The sequence below is a fragment of the Nuphar pumila genome, chromosome 3 (genome assembly GCF_984573655.1).
Source record: "Nuphar pumila chromosome 3, dmNupPumi1.hap1.1, whole genome shotgun sequence".
In the NCBI taxonomy this organism is placed as follows: domain Eukaryota; kingdom Viridiplantae; phylum Streptophyta; class Magnoliopsida; order Nymphaeales; family Nymphaeaceae; genus Nuphar; species Nuphar pumila.
Genome location: NC_143251.1, coordinates 13,472,814 through 13,493,446, shown reverse-complemented (window position 1 = coordinate 13,493,446; position 20,633 = coordinate 13,472,814). Strand labels below are relative to the sequence as shown.

General features: G+C 40.0%; 1 protein-coding gene across 1 annotated transcript; it reads right to left on the bottom strand.

Moving 5' to 3' along the window:
* Positions 1-1,329: 1,329 nt before the first annotated feature.
* LOC149842037 (pyrophosphate-energized vacuolar membrane proton pump-like) lies at positions 1,330-7,680 on the bottom strand. The gene is made up of 8 exons (XM_089998857.1): positions 7,294-7,680; positions 4,704-5,278; positions 4,204-4,583; positions 4,015-4,101; positions 3,564-3,894; positions 2,487-2,897; positions 2,329-2,388; positions 1,330-1,911 (listed from the first exon to the last, which is right to left on the bottom strand). The coding sequence occupies exons 1-8, from the start codon at positions 7,544-7,546 to the stop codon at positions 1,708-1,710; spliced, it is 2,301 nt and encodes a 766-aa protein (XP_089854983.1). The 5' UTR covers positions 7,547-7,680; the 3' UTR covers positions 1,330-1,707.
* Positions 7,681-20,633: the final 12,953 nt, after the last annotated feature.

Sequence of the window (20,633 nt, the reverse complement as noted above, 5' to 3'; positions counted from 1 at the left end):
GATTTAGGGTTGGATAGAGTTTCTGATACGGAAATGTTTTTCCTGTCGTCAATGTACTTTTTCCTTACCTAGTGGCGTTGGTGCTCCTGGAAAGGTTTTTGGAACCAGAAGATACCTCTGGATCTCAAATTTCCTAAGCACATCAAAAGATTTCTGTTACCGGTGTCACCTTTTAAGATCAGCTAAGTTCCAAACCTTGGTTGGGATTCCAACTGAGAATGGGGTCCTCGAATTGGGATCCTTGAATTCCATACTTGAGAATGAAGAGGTTATATGGAGGATTAAATCTCTGTTTATGGACAGTCGAGACTGCCATTTGTTCCGTTCAAGCAGCACTTCAGCATTCTCTTCTCCTCCACCATCCCTTAAGGTGATTGCACCTGTGGCTCTACAGAGAGAGAACAGTAACAGTTCTGGATCTGCTACACATTCAGAAGAATTCCCAAAAATATTTGGTAGAGATTTTAGTATGGTACACTGTCAGTCAAGTGGGAAATTGGTTACTGCAAAGACAGGAGCAGCATTCTTCACCAACAAATCCATCGCATGAATCATTGGAGAGCTTCATTCAAATGGCATCAAGAAGCATGAATCATTGGAGCTCTTCATTCAAAGGACACGTTGGTTGCTGTATTTTCTAGTGAATTAAAGAGTTTGTAGTCGTAACTGCGATCATGTATTGGACCAAAAACCTTGTAATAATCTCTGGTATATTCTAGTTATAACTAGTTATAAAAGATCCCCTTGGAGGAATTCCTCTTTTGGGCTTAAAATGCAGCGGGAGGTAGGTGATATCGTGGCAACTTATCTGTGATGATGCTATGGAATGGAGTTTGAATCAGGGTGGCAGAGGAATACAGCTGATTGAATTTTTATAAGCCATTATAGTATCTAAACTCTCTTTCTCTCTCTCTGATGTTATGGAAAGACTAGTCTTAAATGTATATAATATGGTCTCTTAGCTTGATTAGCAGAGCTATGCCAAGATGTATATTTAATGAAGGGAGAAACTGATATTATAGTTGCAATTAATTGGAAAGCTACCATCTTAGTCATCGCAAAGGGTACAGCAAGTTGATAAGTCTGAGACCTGACCCGAAACTTGGGGAATTGAAGAATGTCTGTATCGAGTCTAAATGTGCACAGCATCAAGATGTATGTTAGCTGCAAAATGCAGCTATTCATTTGAGTTTTTGTTTCATGAGGAATAGGGCGTGTTGTCTAAAAAAAAAGGTGAACAGATCGGGTCATACGATCAAAAACAAAATAATTTGACCCATTATCTATGACTGTCCAAGTTATCCGCACATCATCATCAAACAATGAACATTTGGAACATAGCATCTGATTAAGATCCAAACAAACATTGGATTTAAAACAGTTGTTATATAACGAACCAAACCAATGTTTGGTTCCGTCATTTTTGTTCATTTTGTCCAAACCTGGATAAGCCATCAAACATGCCCTACACTACACATGATGACGTGATGAACCTAGTAGATAAAGCAAAAAGCAAAAACGAAAGCAACAACCATCTCTCTTTTAAGAACAGAAAACAAAACTCGCCCATGTGGGTGATCCGAGAGCATTGACCAGAACAGGTAAAAATATCACTTCGAAGTGGGGAAAAAAAGGTAGGGAAACTAAAAAAAAAGGTAGGAAAACTAAGGGGCCGGAGAGACCATGGTCCTTGCTCTTGTGCCCTTTTTAGATCTTGAAGAGGATACCTCCATGAGTGGCAAAGAACGGTGCAAACACAAGCGATTCGACAGCCATCAGCTTGATCAAAATGTTGAGGGATGGACCAGATGTGTCTTTCAGCGGGTCTCCAATGGTGTCACCTATCACGGCAGCCTTGTGTGGATCTGATCCTTTCGGCCCAAGGGACCTAGCATGGTCGGAGACGCCGGCCTGTTGTAGAATACAGAGTGCAGTCCAAGTTAGTAACCATTGTTGGTGGAAACCTACTAAATGTTTTTGAGGCCGACAGCACAATAAATAGATAATGAAAAGAATCATCTGAATCACTCTTGACAAACCCAAAAAATTCAGTGGCTTACAAGCTACAGATGTTCCTGACAGATTATTACAGCCATGACATCAAGGACAGATTTTTAATAACAAAGGTTTTTTGCCAGATTATCTAAGAACCCAAAAAAAAGAAGAGGGAGCATAAAAGCATTATAAAATACTCTTGCAAAGCATCATCAAAAAGAAAATTCTTCTTTGGAATTGTTCCGTATAAGTTGTCTTTGGGTTATGGCAAACCAAAAAGCTTGGACAAAGTCCCAATCAACCAAGAAACAAAGAGATATTTAGCATCAGTACCTCAATATATTTCTTGGCATTGTCCCATGCACCACCAGTGTTGGATGCTGATATGGCAATCTGTCCCAGAAAGATTAAGAAATGAACAACAGCGCAGGAGAAAGAATCCGAAAAGCAACAGAACAAAGCAAATATCAACTTATAAACTGAATACTTACTTGTACCCCAGAAACAAGAGCACCAGCGAGCACTCCAGACAGAGTTTCCACACCAAAGAAGGTTCCCACAATGAGGGGAGTGAGCATAACGAGAGCACCAGGAGGAATCATCTCCCTGAGTGATGCATCTGTGGATATCTTGACACAGGTGGCATAGTCTGGCTTTGCAATGCCCTCCATGAGACCAGGAATGGTATTGAACTGCCTACGCACTTCCTCCACCATCTTCAGTGCTGCACTGCCTACGCTCTTCATTGTCATGGCTGAGAACCAGTAAGGAAGCATTGCACCCACAATCAGCCCAATGAAAACCTTGGGGGACAAGACATCTACAATAGAAATCCCTGCCCGGCTAACAAAAGCTCCAAAGAGTGCCAGTGAAACCAGAGCAGCCGATCCAATTGCAAAACCCTATAGTGCAAACAGCAGTAACAGTCAAGCACGCACCAAGAAGGTAATGCATATAAATTTGGGGCCAAACCAAGAACAGTGAATGGTGCACTACGATCGAAGAAATAACCAGAATAATGTTTTCCTAGCTTCAAATAGTTCAAATCATTCCTCAAAAGGCACCCTAATAAAAAATTAGTAATAACTGGCTGCAGAACATAGAAGATTTGCATGTCATGATCCAAAATCCAAATACAAACATTTAAAAACATAAAAGAAGGTCAAGTGAAATGTACATTAAGTCCTCAATGTAATAAATTTTACATGACGTTCAATGCGATAGCTTTATAACTTACAGGGCTACGAGTAACAGTAACGTCCAATTCATGTAAAAAACTTCTTTCAATGTCCTTTAAAGTCAAAGGTTGTTCACAGTATGTCAATATGATACTGCGATGATGAAGTTGAACAAATATGACCAGTGAAGCAACCAAAGCACCTCACTTCATGTTTTAAGCACAGATTTTGACTGGTATGGCATAATGAAAACAAAGTTACTAAACAGCTACCAATAATTCTACCTCACTCAAATAAAGTTAAATTAGTTTTTTGCATCAATTGTTGCATGAAAAAAGGTAGACGGTTCACAATCATTGCATAACAGGGAAGCACCAGTTATGCTCATACCTTGCCAATTGCAGCTGTGGTGTTTCCAGCAGAATCAAGGGCATCAGTTCTCTCACGGATCCTGTGGCTCATTCCAGCCATCTCAGCAATACCACCAGCATTGTCACTAACAGGACCATAAGCATCAATGGCCAGCCCAGTGGCAATTGTGCTGAGCATTCCAAGGGCAGCCATGGCAATACCGTACATAGCAGCAAGGCTGAAACTAACATAGATGCTCAGAGCAATAGCAAAAATTGGTATAATAACGGACTTGTATCCCAAGGCCAGGCCAAAAATAACATTAGTTGCAGCACCAGTCCTGCAAGCATCTGCAACATCCTGAACGGGACTGCATATGAAATAGGATAATACAAAATTAATGCTTCAGTTTGTGCGAAGATGTAAGAATCAAAATACAGCATCCACACAACAAGAACAATAATAATAAATAATAAACAATAACAAGTACCCATATGCATTGCTGGTGAAATATTCAGTTACGAATCCAATAATAAGACCAGACCATAAACCGATGGCAACACAGAAGAAAAGTTGCCTGCCACACATAAAGGATTCAAGTCAGAACAAATGAACAATTAATAACATAAATGTACCATCTTGCTGTCTTCTGTTAATAGTAAAACAAAGTATCACTTGCCAGTTCTTCACAGTCTTCTGAACTCCGAAATTGAAAATTGTGAAGGATGGTGGGAGAGCAAGCCAGCAAATAATGGCAACTCCAGCAGTCATCAAAGCCGTGGAGATAATAAGCTGCCTCTTTAGTGTTGGTTCAATTTCCTTCACTGTCTTGATCTCAAAGAAGTCAGTCGCAAAAAGTGTGGTAATCAAGCACACCAAAATACCCACAGAGCTAACAATCAAGGGGAAAAGCATAGGGGTTAGCTCATGGTAGATTCCAAATGAAGAAATAGAGCCCACAACAAGTGCTGCACAGGTAGACTCAGCATATGAACCAAAAAGATCAGATCCCATTCCAGCAATATCTCCCACATTGTCACCCACATTATCAGCAATCACCTGAAACATACAGATGTTTTCGCATTAGCAAGACACAAGAAAGAAAAATACACAGAGAGCATTAGCTATGAAGATGGTGGTCATAGATGATCCAATGACCAAAGGGTCAAAAAGTCTTACAGCAGGATTACGTGGGTCATCCTCAGGAATGTTCCTCTCAACTTTTCCTACAAGGTCTGCACCAACATCTGCAGCTTTAGTGTAAATGCCTCCACCAACTCTTCCAAAGAGAGCCATGGAAGAACCACCAAGCCCATAACCAGTGATGGATTCAAAAAGACCTTCCCAGTCATCACCATAATACAGCTTGAAGAGGTTGATGGCAATATAGAGCACAAGCAGACCATTTGCAGCAAGAAGAAATCCCATAACTGCACCAGACCTGAATGCTATAATAAAAGCCTTTCCAACACCTTTTCTTGCCTCAAGAGTTGTCCGAGCATTTGCATATGTTGCAATTTTCATTCCAAGGAAACCAGACACCACAGACGTCAAAGCACCTAGCACGAAGGAGACGGTGCTGAAAATAGCATTGGCAAGAGCAGGTTTGCACATATTTTCTTTGCTGTAGGTACATGGTCGGCTTTTTGTACTGAATCCCTCCACAGATCCAAGAAACAGGAAGATCAAGATAGCAAAGGCAACCATGAAAACCCCCATATACCGATATTCAGTGAAAAGGAATGAAGTGGCACCTGCAACAAATACAGAAGATTTTGTTTCATCTGCTCAGACATGGGGTTGGGTGGTTCTCTCTTGCATGCACAATCACCGTAAAGATAAAGGGGGACATGTGGTAAGGAGATCAAGAAAAAAGGTGGAATCAGTGAAAGTGTTAATTCGTCATTGCCAACAATATGACTGATAAACACTGCACCAGTAGCCATAATCATCAGTAGAGAATGGGGACTGATTTAGAAGTCCCCAGAGTGCTGGGTATATGGTGGTAAGAAATAGGAAGCATAGGCATCGTGCAAGAGATGGATGAGATAAAACGAGCACCTTGGTTATCTACGAGAATGCCTCTAGAGAGGCATGTTTATCACCATGTTGAATTGTACATAAACAATTTCTTTCGTACTGTGTCTTCTTTCTCTCCTATTGACAGGCAAGCTGGGGTTATAACCTCAGTGGGATTTGAACGCAAGACATCTCAGCTAGGATAACGCGACTCTACTGAACCAGCTGTGTATTCATTGATGGGGGAAAATAAAATAATTAATGCTCAAAAAATAACAAGAATGACTACACGATCAGCTCTTTTTCCCTTCTCTTCTTCCTGAAATAGTTCACAAAGTAGATAAAGAAAGAGGTACGGAGTAAAGGGTCCCAACAAATTAAAAATGATCTCTGAGCAAAGGATGGGCCACATTCATAAATTATAACAGCATTTGAAAATAATAACTGAAAGGTGAAATGCGGCGATATTCCAATTCCTAAGCTCAAAGAATAGGAAATACAGGACAGAGCACGGAAGGTGTATTGGGGTCATATACCAATATTAAGCAAATAAAATATATCTTTAAATGTGGAACTGACATCATATTTATAATCAACTCTTTTCTGATTTCTGGAAACAAAGAAAGGAAAATTATAATAAAATAGAATGGGATGGAAGAAAGATGGCATGATTCAAGTTTTCGGAATACCAAAGATCAAATTTAGAGGCAACGAAAGTGGAGATGATAGAAGGAATGGGTCAACACTAGGTACAGTAGAGATGGACACTGAGACCCACTTCGCTTTTAACAGGATACCACACATGGTCACCCCAACAAAAAGGAAGCTTTGCTCAGAACAATGGCGAGCACTCCGGAAACGGGGACATATACAGCTCACCCGCCATCGATTCTTGGAAGGCAACGGCAGATGCACCACCTGTGTACCCCACTGGAGTCATTACAGATCCCACCAACTTCAACAAAAATAGGTAATTGGGGGTTGTCGGTGGGCGCATAATCGCCCTCCCCTAATGACGCAAACAGCAATTCCAACAACCACAGTGACACATTGATCATGACAAACAAACCCCACACTGATGATGAGTTGATGATCACCACATCACCAACTACTAATAACAAACACATGATTATGATGCTGAAGAAGATAGTGATTAAAGGAGGAACTTTGACAATATTGGTGCGCAAAATCAAACAATATAATAAGTATGTGATGACGAATGAGATTAAACTAATAAACAAATGATGGAAATAACAAATATCAATCCACCACCATACCCATATATTAATATTCACAACAGTATTATTATTTACAAATACTTAAAACCAAAAGAAAAAAACAGACAGTGATGACTGAACTATACAGATAAGACTGAAGTCACGAGACTCATGACTCAAACGCCACGCAGCAAATCCAAAACAAATTTTCTCTTAAAACCTTAAACTAGAAATGATATAAAAAACTAATATCATCTCCCCCAACAACCACAGAAAGAAGAGTTGATATTCATAATAGTGTTACCAAACAAACCAAAAAAAAAAATAACAAACAAAAACAAGACTCTCAAGAAGAAAAACCAAACCAACGTTTTCAATCAACACCAACGAGATCAAATAAAAAAGAACGAACTAACACCTACGCTCGTTCTCTCTCCCTTCCCATTAAAAAGGAGGCGAAACAAAGAAAACAAAAAAGAGAGAGAGAGAAAAAGAAAGAGAAGCCCAAAACGTCGAGAGGGAGAGGCGTCTACCTTCGGAGATGGCGTTCTGGATGTCGGCGCACTTGCCGACGACGTTGTGGTCGCTGAGACCCTCCTCCTCCTCGACGAGGTGCTCGGAGAGCCCGTTCTTCCTCTTGTTGTTGTTTGGGGAGGGCGGCTCAGGCGTCATCTTAACCCTCGACACCAGGTACCACTGCACCAGAGCGTACACGATTCCCACAACACACGCCGCCGGGATCAATATCTCCGTCACCGTATCCGAAAGAATAGTCACACCACCCATTTCCTCTATCCTTGCTCAAACGCCGCCCCTCTCCCCTTCAACCTCGCCGGATTCCACCTCAGCCACCCACCGGAATTAATAGCCCGAACAAAAGAGAGAAGAACCAGAGAGAGAGAGAGAGAGCTTGAGAGTGAAACTTTGAAGCAACCCTGCTTTTGCTTTTGTAGTCGGAGGGATAGGGGAGACTCGCGGGCTTATTCGTTTGCTATAGGGCGCGTTTTAGACGGCCTTTGACGTCCGGATTGGATTTTTCTTTTTTCCCTTTTTTTTTTATCTTTTGAGATCCTTTTCATCTTCTAGATTTCACTGTCGGGAAAACGTTTTCTACTGTTGACAGCACCGTACTTTCTAACCAAAAGGTGTAACCACTAACCTGCATTTTATTTCCTCCGTCCGATCATGATCCTTTTGTTAGGACTCACATTTTGAATCTACTTGTTTCAACCAAAAAAAATCGGACATGATTTTTTTCAATCATTGATTTTTACGGATTTAAAAATAATATAGCAAAGATGGAAACATTGGCATGATCTTGTTAAGTTGAAAAACATATGTCCATAGGTTCTTAGAACTTCAAAAAATCAATGCCTAACAAATAATTTCATAGATACGTAATATACATAAAAACATGAAGAGTGCATGTGCTTCTGATAGAGAGTACAGTACGGTAGAGTGCAGCCATCACTTTCTACATGAGAATTTTTTGTTTCCCTTGTTAATTAATGGGATATTGGGAAGGAATGGTGACGTTGCGTGGATGTATCTCAAAACCGTTTGTTTGAATGGTGTGCACCCATAGGAAGTGGACAATTATTTGATTACCTTTTTTTTTTTTTTATCTTTTACGTTTTCTTTTTTCTCTTTTGTTTTTCTTTTCGTTAAGGGGGTTTGTTGGTATGGCATTGATGAGCACCGTCGTGTCCCCCTTGAATGTGAAGGAAAGAGGACGACCACTGTTACAGTTGGACACCTCAAAACCGTTCAGAGTTAACTGCAATTATTTATAACGTAAACTGCTCTAAGATTTAACTTTTTTTCTGTCTTTTTTTATGGAAAAAAAAAACCTGTTTGGTTCATGGTGTCACTGACTTAAAAACTGCAAAAGGTGAAAAACATGGCGGTCCGAAACACATGGAATGCATCATGAACTGCAAAAGGTGAAAAACATGGCGGTCCGGGACACATGGAATGCATCATGAATAAAGATGCGAAAAAACTTATATACGCGAAAAGAGAAAGGTGGTGAGAAAAACTAAAGCCAGCTTCTGTCAGGGTAGTAGCACTTTCTTGCCTAAATGTTTGTTTTACTGTTTGTTGATGAAAAAGAAAGGGAAAGGGATGACAGATGAACAAATTTTCATGAAGCTGCATGAAACAAACAGACCTTAAGTTCTTATTGTAAATGGCTTTGCTCACCAAGTTCATTAACCTAAAATCTCAAGTCCGTTGCTCATGAGAAATGCATTCAATAAAGTTTTAGTCTCACAAAATAGGACGAACACCCGGCTGATAAACGAGCTGAGATTGAGCTTTTCGGGCTCGGCTTGGCTCGTTAAGGGTACACCCCAACTCGAGCTCAGCTATTAAGCTTGTCACGAGCCGATCTGAGTCCGAACTCGTTATGAGCTGAGCTTTGAGAGCAGATCACAAGCTGACTTAAAAAAATAATATATGTTTAAGTGTTTTTTAAACCATTGCATTCATCCAGTTGGAGTGACCCATCAACATCATATCAAGAGGTTGACAGAAGGTTAGGAGTTGGAAACATATAAGTGCAAGTGGGGGAAAGTAGTCTGTTGATTACTTAGGAGAATGAGATTATATTAAAACAATCTGTGGCTGCACCCTCAAATGGGTGGGCGTGTGTGGTGGGTAAAAAAGCCAATGTGGGGGGGGGGAGGCTCAATCATGCAACTCTGTGCATCTATAATAAAAATTCTAACCTGTGCCAATTTGATTTTTCCCTTCAATCTAATAATTAAAATCATGAGAGAGAGCTGGCACTGGCTATGACCAGTCCCTGACTCATTTCTCACCGAAAGTGCCGATGGTTTTTGACTTTCCTATGGTTTTTTACTTTCCCATGGGTATGACTTGAGAGAGAGAGAGAGAGAGAGAGAGAGAGAGAGTATCACCTTTCAGTTTGTGCAAGACATTCTAGCAATTTTGTTTTAATAAACGTTTTTGATATATGCCTCAAAGGGGTTTGGCGCAGTGGGTTTGGGGCTCAGGTCATTAGGCAGGTGATCTAGGTTCAAATTTCATGAGCATCAGGCATTGTGCAAGGCCATGTTGATTTTATTATGGGAGCAAGGGGTAAGCCCACAAAGTTTTTTTTATGCTGTCAGGATAGTGATCGTAAGTACGTACAGCAGGCAGAGCCAGCGCGGCTATGTCTCTGATCTTGAGAGTGGTTTCTTCGTATAAATATCAAAAACAAAAAATATAAATATCAAAAACAAAAAAAATTGATATATTGTAAACTTGGTGGGCATAGAATGCCACCGAAAAACAGCAAATTTGGTTAGTTTTTCCAACTTGGAGTAGCACTAAGGACAAAAAAGAATAATATCGATGGAATCTAACTTTAGGAACTTTTGGTAAATCGCCAACGTACAAAAGTTTTTACTAATATGGATAGTATTTACGCATGAAGTAAGATGAATTTGTCTTATGATTACTAAGGCATCAATGGAATGGAAGCAGTGATTTGGAGTGTGGGCAAGTGACTACGTTTGTCTTTTTTTTTGGGGTTCGGATCCGCTATCTGATCCAGTTCTCTCTCTCTCTCTTGAGTGCCATTCAGGTGACAAAAGCACTCCCACCGACGGAGCTGATGTCAGCCCTAAATGCTGAGGGGACTTTTTTTATTCTTTTATTATCTTCATCGGGTTTCGGGTTGCAAGGTTATAGAATTATGGACGTTGGTCATGTATACTGAGAGTTTGTCACTGGACCAGGCGCACCCAGAGTTCAATCCCCCATTCAGGTGGGTCCCATGTCTTACACCTAAAGGTGGGGCCTCCTATTATCCCATAGGTCTAGATCCAGACCCATCTGACAAACCTTATCTTGGGTGTGTGACCCAGTCTATGTGCTACAGCCAAGTCTACCATTGTAAGTTTTGGGAGACGTTTGGCCCGTGAAAAAAACCAACGGCTTAGAATCTATCGTTTTCATGCCACCCCATCTCCACCATCGATTTGGCTGTCAACCTGCTGCTTTTAATTGATTCTCCTCTTTCTCTTGTACTCTTGTGCAATTTTGAATCCAATCTCCAAGATGGGAACGCATCCCTCCAACCTCTGCTTTTAGGGATGGCAGTGGACCGGGGGATACCGGGGCCCCGCCCCGGGGATGAAGGGCATGAAACGGGGATGGAGGCGGGGATGAAGGTTAAAATCTATCCCCGTGCGGGGATGGACTTACGCTTCCCCCCCACCCCCCATCCCGGTCTCAATCCCCACCTTTCCCCTACCCGCCCCGCTCCGCCCCCAATCCTTTAAAGAATGACTATAGACAAAGGAGAAATGGGGTCTCGCCCCCATTTGGAGCGGGGATGAAGGACATGAAGCGGGGGTGGAGGTTAAAATCCATCCCGGTGCGGGGATGAAGGTTCAGATTTTGAAACGGGGTGGGGGTGGAGGTTAAAATCCATCCCGGTGCGGGGATGAAGGTTCAGATTTTGAAACGGGGTGGGGGTGGAGACCTTGTCCCCCACCCAGTCCACTGCCATCCCTATCTGCTTTGTCTCAATTTTTTTTTTTGACCAATGTTGTCAGTATGGGAGTGTATCGGCTTGTAAGATAGATACGCATCACCCATGAATCGGTTATTTTTAATAAATATAAAAAATATTTTCTACTATTTTTTATTTTTAATAATTTTAACATATGTAACGTTCTGATTGAAATTATTATTTTTATTATCTTTTAGCCCAGAAAGATTCGACACAGCACATCTGAATCGTTGGCCAAACCATTCAGGGCCAACACCGATAGGGACAACATTGATTTTGAGACAATGAATGATAGGAAATAGGCACCTCAGAAAGTCAGAACTCACAAGATTGGCACTTTGCCATCTTCCATGTTCTCATCTGATCCTAAAGTGAAGAGGATAAAGAGACCTCAACTTAGGGATGGCAGTGGATCTGGCGAGGGGGGAAGCAGATCAGGTCATGCTGAACATGAGCATTTTTGCTCATGCCGACATCGTGACCGTCTGTTTGCATTTTGGATGAATGCCACATGGTTTTGTTGACTTTTGAGCTTTTTAAAATGCAAATCGGATGGCCACGATGTCGGCATGAGTAAAAACGCTCATGTTCAGCATGACCTGATCTGCTTCCGGCGAGGGGTGGGGGTGCACCTCATTCCGTTTGGACAGGAGGTGGACATGAAACGGAAATGGAGGTGGAGATGGAGGTTAAAGTCAAAACCAGTGCAGGGATGGAGGGCAGGATTTTGAGATGGGGTGGGAGCGAAGACCTTGTCCTCCGTCCCCGTCCATTGCCATCCCTACTTAGGCTTGGCCTTTTCTAACGGCTCCATTTCGAAATAGAGTCACCCCTAAGGGCAAGAGGTGAATTCATGATTTTTCTCAGCCGTCTAAGAAGAAGGGTACCTCACAACTTTCTACTGAATCTAAGTGATAGAAAACACTATATAGTTCATGGAACTGGGTACCATTTCTATTCATGCTAACCCTGTGCTAATCAGTTTTTTTTTTTTTAATTTAAGGAATACATTTCATTAGAACAGTAGGACAAGTCATACAATATTAGAGACCGATGAGTGGTCGACACACAGACTTAAAAGAGAAGGGCAATCCTAAAAAAGGTGCAATACAAGGACTTCCCAAGAAGTCATTCAACTTAGTATCATTCTCACCCATGCACACTTAACTTCGGAGTTCTAATGTGATTTGGTGCATTAGTGCTGGTATGTTGGGATGCCTAACTAGTTGGCAAATTTATGTATTGTCTTAAGTCAACTAGTTAGATTTTTAAAGATTGCATTTATTTACTTCCGTTGGTGTATCCGATGCAATGGTTGAACCTATTGTAAGACCCAGGTAATTAAAACCCTGAAACTCACATTCTCCTATGGTGACTTCTTTGTGAAAATCCTTTAATTGTCAAGCATTTTTTTTTCAAAAGATTGCTACATAAGGAAGGATTATTTAAAAAAAATGGAAAATCAGTTAGGACAAAAGAAAAATCCCCCCATCATCGACTATAGGCAAGCCTCCGGTTGAAAAAATCCTTGATGTCTGTCCTGCCCACCAAAGAGTACACCCAGCTTCGATCTTGTGATAGCGGACACCACCCATGAGTTTTGAACTCACGATGTTTGGTCAACTTGGTGACATTCGCAAGTCGCTTCTACCAAATGACCTTGGAATCTAGGTTTGGCGATTGGGTGTTCTAAAGGTTTTAACTGTGGCATTACTAATTTGTTATTAGCCAAAGATTAGAAGAACTCTAAATGTCAATGATGCCTAGAGGATTTCTTAATTGACTGAGTTCAAAAATCAATGCTCAAGAGAAGGGAGCCCTTGCTAGCACAATTTTCCTAAAATGATGCCATTAACACAAAACAGTGGGTAGAGCTAAAGTAGACCCCCACCAGTTATTATTCAATGTACCATCCGGTTTTGAACTTCCCACCACAAGGAGACGTGCACTGAATGCTCCTGCCAATCAACATTCAAACATACTTAACTGCCATATGCTCTTAATTAAGATTATGAAGATGGTCAGGGACCCGAGAAAGCATAAAAGTAGGTAGAAATTGGCTGCATCTTCATTCTGTGGCACGCTATTACATTGTTTATGAATGAAATGAATCTCGTGCCTTTCTCTTAACCATTAAACAAAAATGTTGTTTCCCAATCAGTAAAGTATTATTCCTCATGTTGGGGACGAGGGAAAATATTCCCTGGGATTATTTACACAAACATGATCACAGTGAAGCAAATGCATGATTAGTAAGTCTGACAAAGCGCGATTTGTGGCACAAGCTTAACCTAAGCACATGCTTAACCTAAGCACATGCTTGCTGGGTCTGCAGCCTACACATGATGCTTCAACCAGCATACATGAATCCACGTTTGAGGAACCAACTTTTGTGGAGCCATTGGGTCAAAGCTTAAAATAACTTCTGGATGCGCCTGGAGTTCATTAATTAGTATAGTCCAAACAGCACTTCAACCTAGGTTTATGAGATGAAATATTTTAATTGCTGAAAATTAATATATATCCTGGTTATGAGTGTCACCCAAACACCCCCTCAAAGTGCTCACAGCAATAGGGATGGCACAGTGGACCGAGAGAAATGGGCCCCACCTCGCTCCGTTTGGATTTGGGATAGAGGACATGAAAAGAAGAATGAATTGAGGATGGAGGATAAAATCAAAACCCATGCCGGGATAGAAAGATGGAGGTGGGGGAGGGACTTACTCTTGCCTCTAGCTCGGCCTTGTCCTGTCTCATTCTCTATCTCTATTAAGAAAATTACTATTATACCTTTATATATATATATATATATATATATATATATATATATATATATATTTAATCCTCACGTAAAACCTTTTCGTGAATCTCTCATCTCTCCTTCTTCTAACGAGCTATACGAGCTCACATTTATCTCCTCTCCTTCCTCTAACAGCGAAAGGACTGAGAAAACGGAGCCCCACTCTGCCTCACCCAGTTTGAACCAGAGATGGAATATATGAAACTGAGAATGAATCAGAGATGGAGGTTAAAATCAAAACCCATGCATGAACGAAGGCAGGGATGAAGAACAAAATTTTGATACGGGGCGGGGGTGGAGAACTTGTCCCCCGCCCCTGCCCCCAGTCCACTGCCATCCCTACACAACAACCAAGTTTACATTTTTTTAAAGGCAAGCTGAGTTTAGGCAGATCCCCCAATTATTATTTAACATATCACTGGGTTTTGAACCTGCAACATCCCACCACAAGGAGACTTGCACTGACAGCTCTTACCAACCAGGCAGAGCCCCCCTTTGGTAACCAAGTTAACACCTTACTTCATTAGAGTAATACTAGTGTCCGTGACAATATGTCACAGGGATGAACGAATGAACGAAGGCTCTCTTTGAAAGTAGAGTTGCTTGTCTGGTAGGAGCAGCTAGTGCACGTCACCTTGTGTTGGAAAATTTCAGGTTCAAAATCCAGTGGTATAGTTGTATAACTGGTAGGGGTCTGCCTAACCTCTTTAAAATAAAAAATAAAAATAAAGTTAAGATGGAGTTGTCAAATACTTCCTCTTATGAGTGGTGCTGAAATATGGTATTGGAGTTATCAATTCATCCCAACGCCGGCAACACCATTGCACTCAAACAATAGAGCGTGTTGGCGAAACTGCAATCCATTACTCTGAAACAGGGAAATTTCCGTTGTTGGAAAACTGCAACGTACCTCGAGTTCAAGGCTCCCAAACAGATGCTTGCAACTATGGCACTGACAGTGCTTAGGCCCCCAAAGCACAACCTTAGGGGTGTCTGGTATGAAATTGGCAAGGCACATCAATGCATTGATCCACAATCATACACACTTAAAACAATGATTGTGGGGCTCCACATTTTTTGTTTAGTAAGGTGGCAAAATTAAAAACAATCATGCCAACTAGTGGCAATCAATGTTGTCAAAATCAGTCTGAATCAGCCCTTAGCCTATTGAAAATAGGATTGGATTTTGTCAGATAACGGATCCAGCATCGCCACAACGGTCTTACAACTAGAATCCAAAGAGCAACACAATTGGTGAGCTTGTAACTCATGAAAATACAAAACACTAAAATTAAAATCTCCATTCAAGACAGAAAAAACGACTACCCAAGGAAGGCTTTATATACCCAGCCCCTGCGCACTGCAGGAAAATGACTGAACATCATCTTCCAAGAAGCCCAGCCCCTGTGCATTGCAGGAAAATGACTGAACATCATCTTCCCATAAGCAGGCCGTTTACCATAATTAACAACACACACACACACTTCTCTCTTCTACAGTTTATCTTCTGTCTCAAAAATGATTCGATTCGATTAGATTCAATTAAATTCTTTGGTTGTTTAAAGAAACCAATTCACCTGTTCAACCGATTTTAACAACATTGGTGGCAACTGGTAACTTCGTTAGGGTATAACCCATATTGAGCATCTGCATTTCTGACTAATATAGCTTCACACAGAAACGTCCCACTTGTTCAGTTGTCTCTCTTACCACTGCACAAGTCAGGCAAATTGGTTCTACCGATATCTACCCTGAATATAAACTTCTTGTCCTGGCTCAAATCCTGCGTTTGCCCACAGAAACCAATTTCTAGTTTTTTTTTGCGTTACCCATTTCACTTGCAGGATATTTTGAGATCTGGAAATTTTAGGGCTCCAGTTTAATTTAGTATGATGGGGTTCTTCATGTAGTTTCCGTTGTTTAATGTGTAATATATTTAACTTTTTATTATCATTATTTTCACGGCCTTGCCACCTTAAAATAACTTCAGGGAAGGGAAAGAGGAGATTGGCAATTGGTGAAGCTGCTAGATGGTGAGAGCGGATTGAGTAAAACGTTTTACGTGAAACAATCAGCATGAAAGTGACACGCTCTGTCCTGTGTGATTAAAGCCATTGGCTACTTCATAGGCAAACCTGTGGATGTTAAAAAAATAATATCCCAAGATAATCCAAAAAACTAGCATTTTTTTTTCTAATAAAGATTGCCAAGGTGGGTCCCAATATCATTGATGTATCAACGTTTTCACACTTTACAATGAGGTTCAACCAAGCGGGCGGGCTCTGCGGGTCTGGTAGTAGCAGCTAGTACAAGTCACCTTGTATTGTGACGTCTCTGGTTCGAAACCCAATGGTATAGTTTGTATAACTGGTAAGGGTCTGCCTAACCCCCAGCTTGTCTTTAAAAAAAAAAATTTACAATGAAGAGTGGCAGAGCCACATTGAGGTTAGGGTAGGCACGTAACTCAGTGAAAGTCACTTTGTCATCTTAGTTCAAATTCAGATCCAGCCTCAAATCTGTTGCAGCAATGTCCAGATCTTGACTAAGGAATGACATGACCATCTTGTTAAAAGAACTTCATTCCGGATACTTGTTATGATTAGCATTAACTTTGGATCTAGGGTCAAGTCCAGGTCCAAAAATTGAACCGCGCCAGGATATCTTTTGGTTGGAGCCTGTTGAAAAGGGTCAAACCTGTTCATTTCATATATAGGTTCAACCCACTTAAAAGTGGGTTGATCAGGTCTCACTGTCAAGATCTGACCAAAATATGCTTGACCAGTTTACTGCCTGACTTGAGCAGACTAGATCCAGAATGGTGCAGATTGTGAAAGCATACATGCATGAGTTGGATCAATGGTTTGGACTATGATTCTACTAGCAAATGCTTGATATACGTCCAACTTGTTGGATCTGGTTCAAATCTATTCACTAAATTTCAAAGCAACCTTGACCCAGTCAGGTTATGTGACCAATAATGTCAATTTTGTCTATTTCTAAGTGGGAGGTAGGTAGCATGAAAAGTAGGCCTTCTACCTAGAGTGGCATTTTTGTTATATTTGGAAAAAAATGAAGTGCATTTATTTTGGTTTTTAGAATTCAAATTGAGGATGCTTGTCTGAATTAGCATGTCTATTGATAATGTTTGTTACTTTGCTTTAGTTTTTTTTATTACGACATAAATGATCTAGTTATAATTTTTGGTTTTTTTTTAATTATTATTAAGCACGAATTCATGAATAGTAAATGTTTTATTTTTAGTAGAATATTAGGGGCTTCATTTTTTTATCAATTAACATAATACAAAATTTATAACATTTGTAGGAATTGGGGTTTATAAATTGTCATGGACATTAATTATGGTTTTAGGGTTTATATGCGTTTTAATGAATTGATTCAGATATCTGGCTCGGGCGATCCTTATGGTTCCACTACGGAGGTATGGAGGTTTGTCCTTTCATTGTATAATGTCCTCTTGACCAAATGAAACATGAACCATTTTAATTGACTAGAGACACTGATGGGTCACTCTTATCAAACAAAGGTACGAATTTTGTATATATATATATATATATATATATATATATATATATATATATATATATATATATATATATATATAGAGAGAGAGAGAGAGAGAGAGAGAGAGAGAGAGAGTCCAAATTAGGGGTGCAATAGTGTCGGGTTGACGGGTCAGGATACCTCAACCCGAACCCGACCCATTTATTAAACGGGTCGGCTGTGACAAACATGAACCCGGCCCGTTTAATAAAAGGGTAACCCACTACAACAAAGCAGTAGATTAGCGACGACCACATTCCGTCGCTAACATAGTTAGCGACGGATTAGCGACAACGAGGCGACAGTATGCTTACGTCGCGAATATTTCGACGCTAACTGGCGACGGAATTATTCCGTCGCTAGGTCCGTCGCTAATTGCGACGGAATAACGAGCGTTATATTCCGTCGCCAATCCGCTGGTACTAAACGGCGACCACGGCTTGGCGACGGATTTAATTCCGTCGCTAGATTAATATGAATAGCGACGGATGGTTCCGTCGCTATGCCGTCGCTAGATTAATATGAATAGCGACGGAATCATCCGTCGCTAATCCGTCGCAAACACGAAAAAAAATAAAAAAAAAATTATTTAAAAATTAATTACCGAGAACTGTACAATTTCTATTTCCTGTACAATTTATATTTCCTGTAAATAAAAAACAAACCACACAAAAAAATTCATATAACAAGTATATACAATAATTAATCATTCCACCTTAAAATTAAGAAGTTTAATTATTTACAATTCAACAATTACATTTAGGAAAAATAAAAAAAATAGAACTTCTTCAACACAGTCCTCTAATCATCGCCAAGATTTTGTGCGTCTTCTTGTTCATTGTCTTTATCTGTCCCTTCAGCTCCACTACCCTGATTATCGCTAGCAGCCTACACAAGAAAAGAACAGTCAGTATTGATAAACAAAATATAATGAAATAAATTACACACTATATGTGATTCTATCATATGCTCATGTGTGATCTAAGGCAATAAAAAAACTCTATATGTGATTCTATCATGCTCATATGTGTGTTAAGGCAATCAAAAAATTGAATATGTGATTATAGCATGTTCATATGTGTTCTAAGGCATCTAAAAAAACTCTATATGCGATTCTACCATGCTCAGATGTACTTTAAGGCAGGCAAAAAACTATATATGTGATTCGATCATGCTCGTATGTGTGCTAAGACAGTAAAAAAATTGAATATGTGAATATAGCATGCTCATATGTGCTCTAAGGCAGGCAAAGCCAAAAATTTTATATGTGATTCTATCATAAATGATATATAACATGTTCATATGTGTTCTAAGGCAGTTAAAAAACTCTATATGTTATTATAGCATGCTCATATGTGTGCTAAGGCAGTCAAAAAACTGAATATGTGATTATAATATGCTCATATGTGTTCTTAGGCAGTCAAAAAACTAAATATGTGATTATAGCATGCTCATATGTGTTCTAATGCAATCAAAAAAACTTTATATGTGATTCTATCATGCTCATATGTGCTCTAAGGCAGACAAAAAGTTTTATATATATATATATATATATATATATATATATATATATATATATATATATATGATTCTATCATGCTCATATGTGTGCTAAGGCAGTCAAAAAATTGAATATGTGATTATAGCATGTTCATATGTGTTCTAAGGCATATAAAAAAACTCTATATGTGATTCTACCATGCTCAGATGTGCTTTAAGGCAGGCAAAAAACTATATATGTGATTCGATCATGCTCGTATGTGTGCTAAGGCAGTAAAAAAAATGAATATGTGAATATAGCATGCTCATATGTGCTCTAAGGCAGGCAAAACAACTTTATATGTGATTCTATCATGCTCATATGTGTGCTAAGGCAGTAAAAAAATTGAATATGTGATTATAGCATGTTCATATGTGTTCTAAGGCATCTAGAAAAACTCTATATGTGATTCTACCATGCTCAGATGTGCTTTAAGACAGTCAAAAAAACTATATATGTGATTATACCTGAGAGGGACCTGAAATCGAAGATCCCCTATCCTGAACAGCGGCCTTGATCTCATTTCGGAGAAAGGGGGCGACGGTGTATTGGAAGTAGTTATTCAGTGATTCATTAATGATCTCGCGTACATCATCACCGGAAAGAATAGTCGGCTGCTTGGAGCTTATGTCGGCGCAAGAAGTCGGCGAGCACATATAGAACCAATAACTGGTGAAGTGTTCATATTACTCCCAAACCCGAACACGCGACCTTTTTTGGGTTCACCTGCTGCAGTCACCCATGTTGTAGGATCAAATGATGGATGCTGAGTAGCGTCTTCGCCATATCGCTCTACCATCTGTTGCTCATATGCCTCCTACAAAATAATGTTTAAAGTATTCATTAATAATTAATGATAACATTATGATAACTTGCATATATATTGCAATGCTTATTAATAGAATTAATACATACCGTTGTCGTTCTCGCCTTCTCTGATACGAAGACTCCCGTGGTCTTCCGTTTATGTGTTTCTACAAACACATCCTTATATGGTACACTGCCTCCTTTTTCTGCTTACTGCGAAGTTGAATGACAAAAGATTTAGTACACAAGTTTACAACAATACTTATAAAATTAATATTATATATTGATGAGTTACCGTTTTCTTTAGGTGGCTCCCAAATGTCTTAGATCCACCTGTGTGTAGATGGGCTTCGGGCATCTTCGATCGATTTTGTGAAGCCTTCGCAGAGCGATTTTTAAATGCATCTCCCACCCACTTATCGCACATTTCATCCCAGTAAAATCTCCTGATAGTAATAGGACCATGGCCCTTCCACAATAATGGATCATCTACTACGCCAGATGTTTTTTTTGCTGCAGTCTTCATAGTGTGCAGCATGTCTGCAAATCGATTGGCAGCCACCTTCTGCCACACCTTCCTTGCATCATTTTCTTCCACCTTTGTTGCAAAGCGATTCGAAGCCTACAAATATTTTCAGAA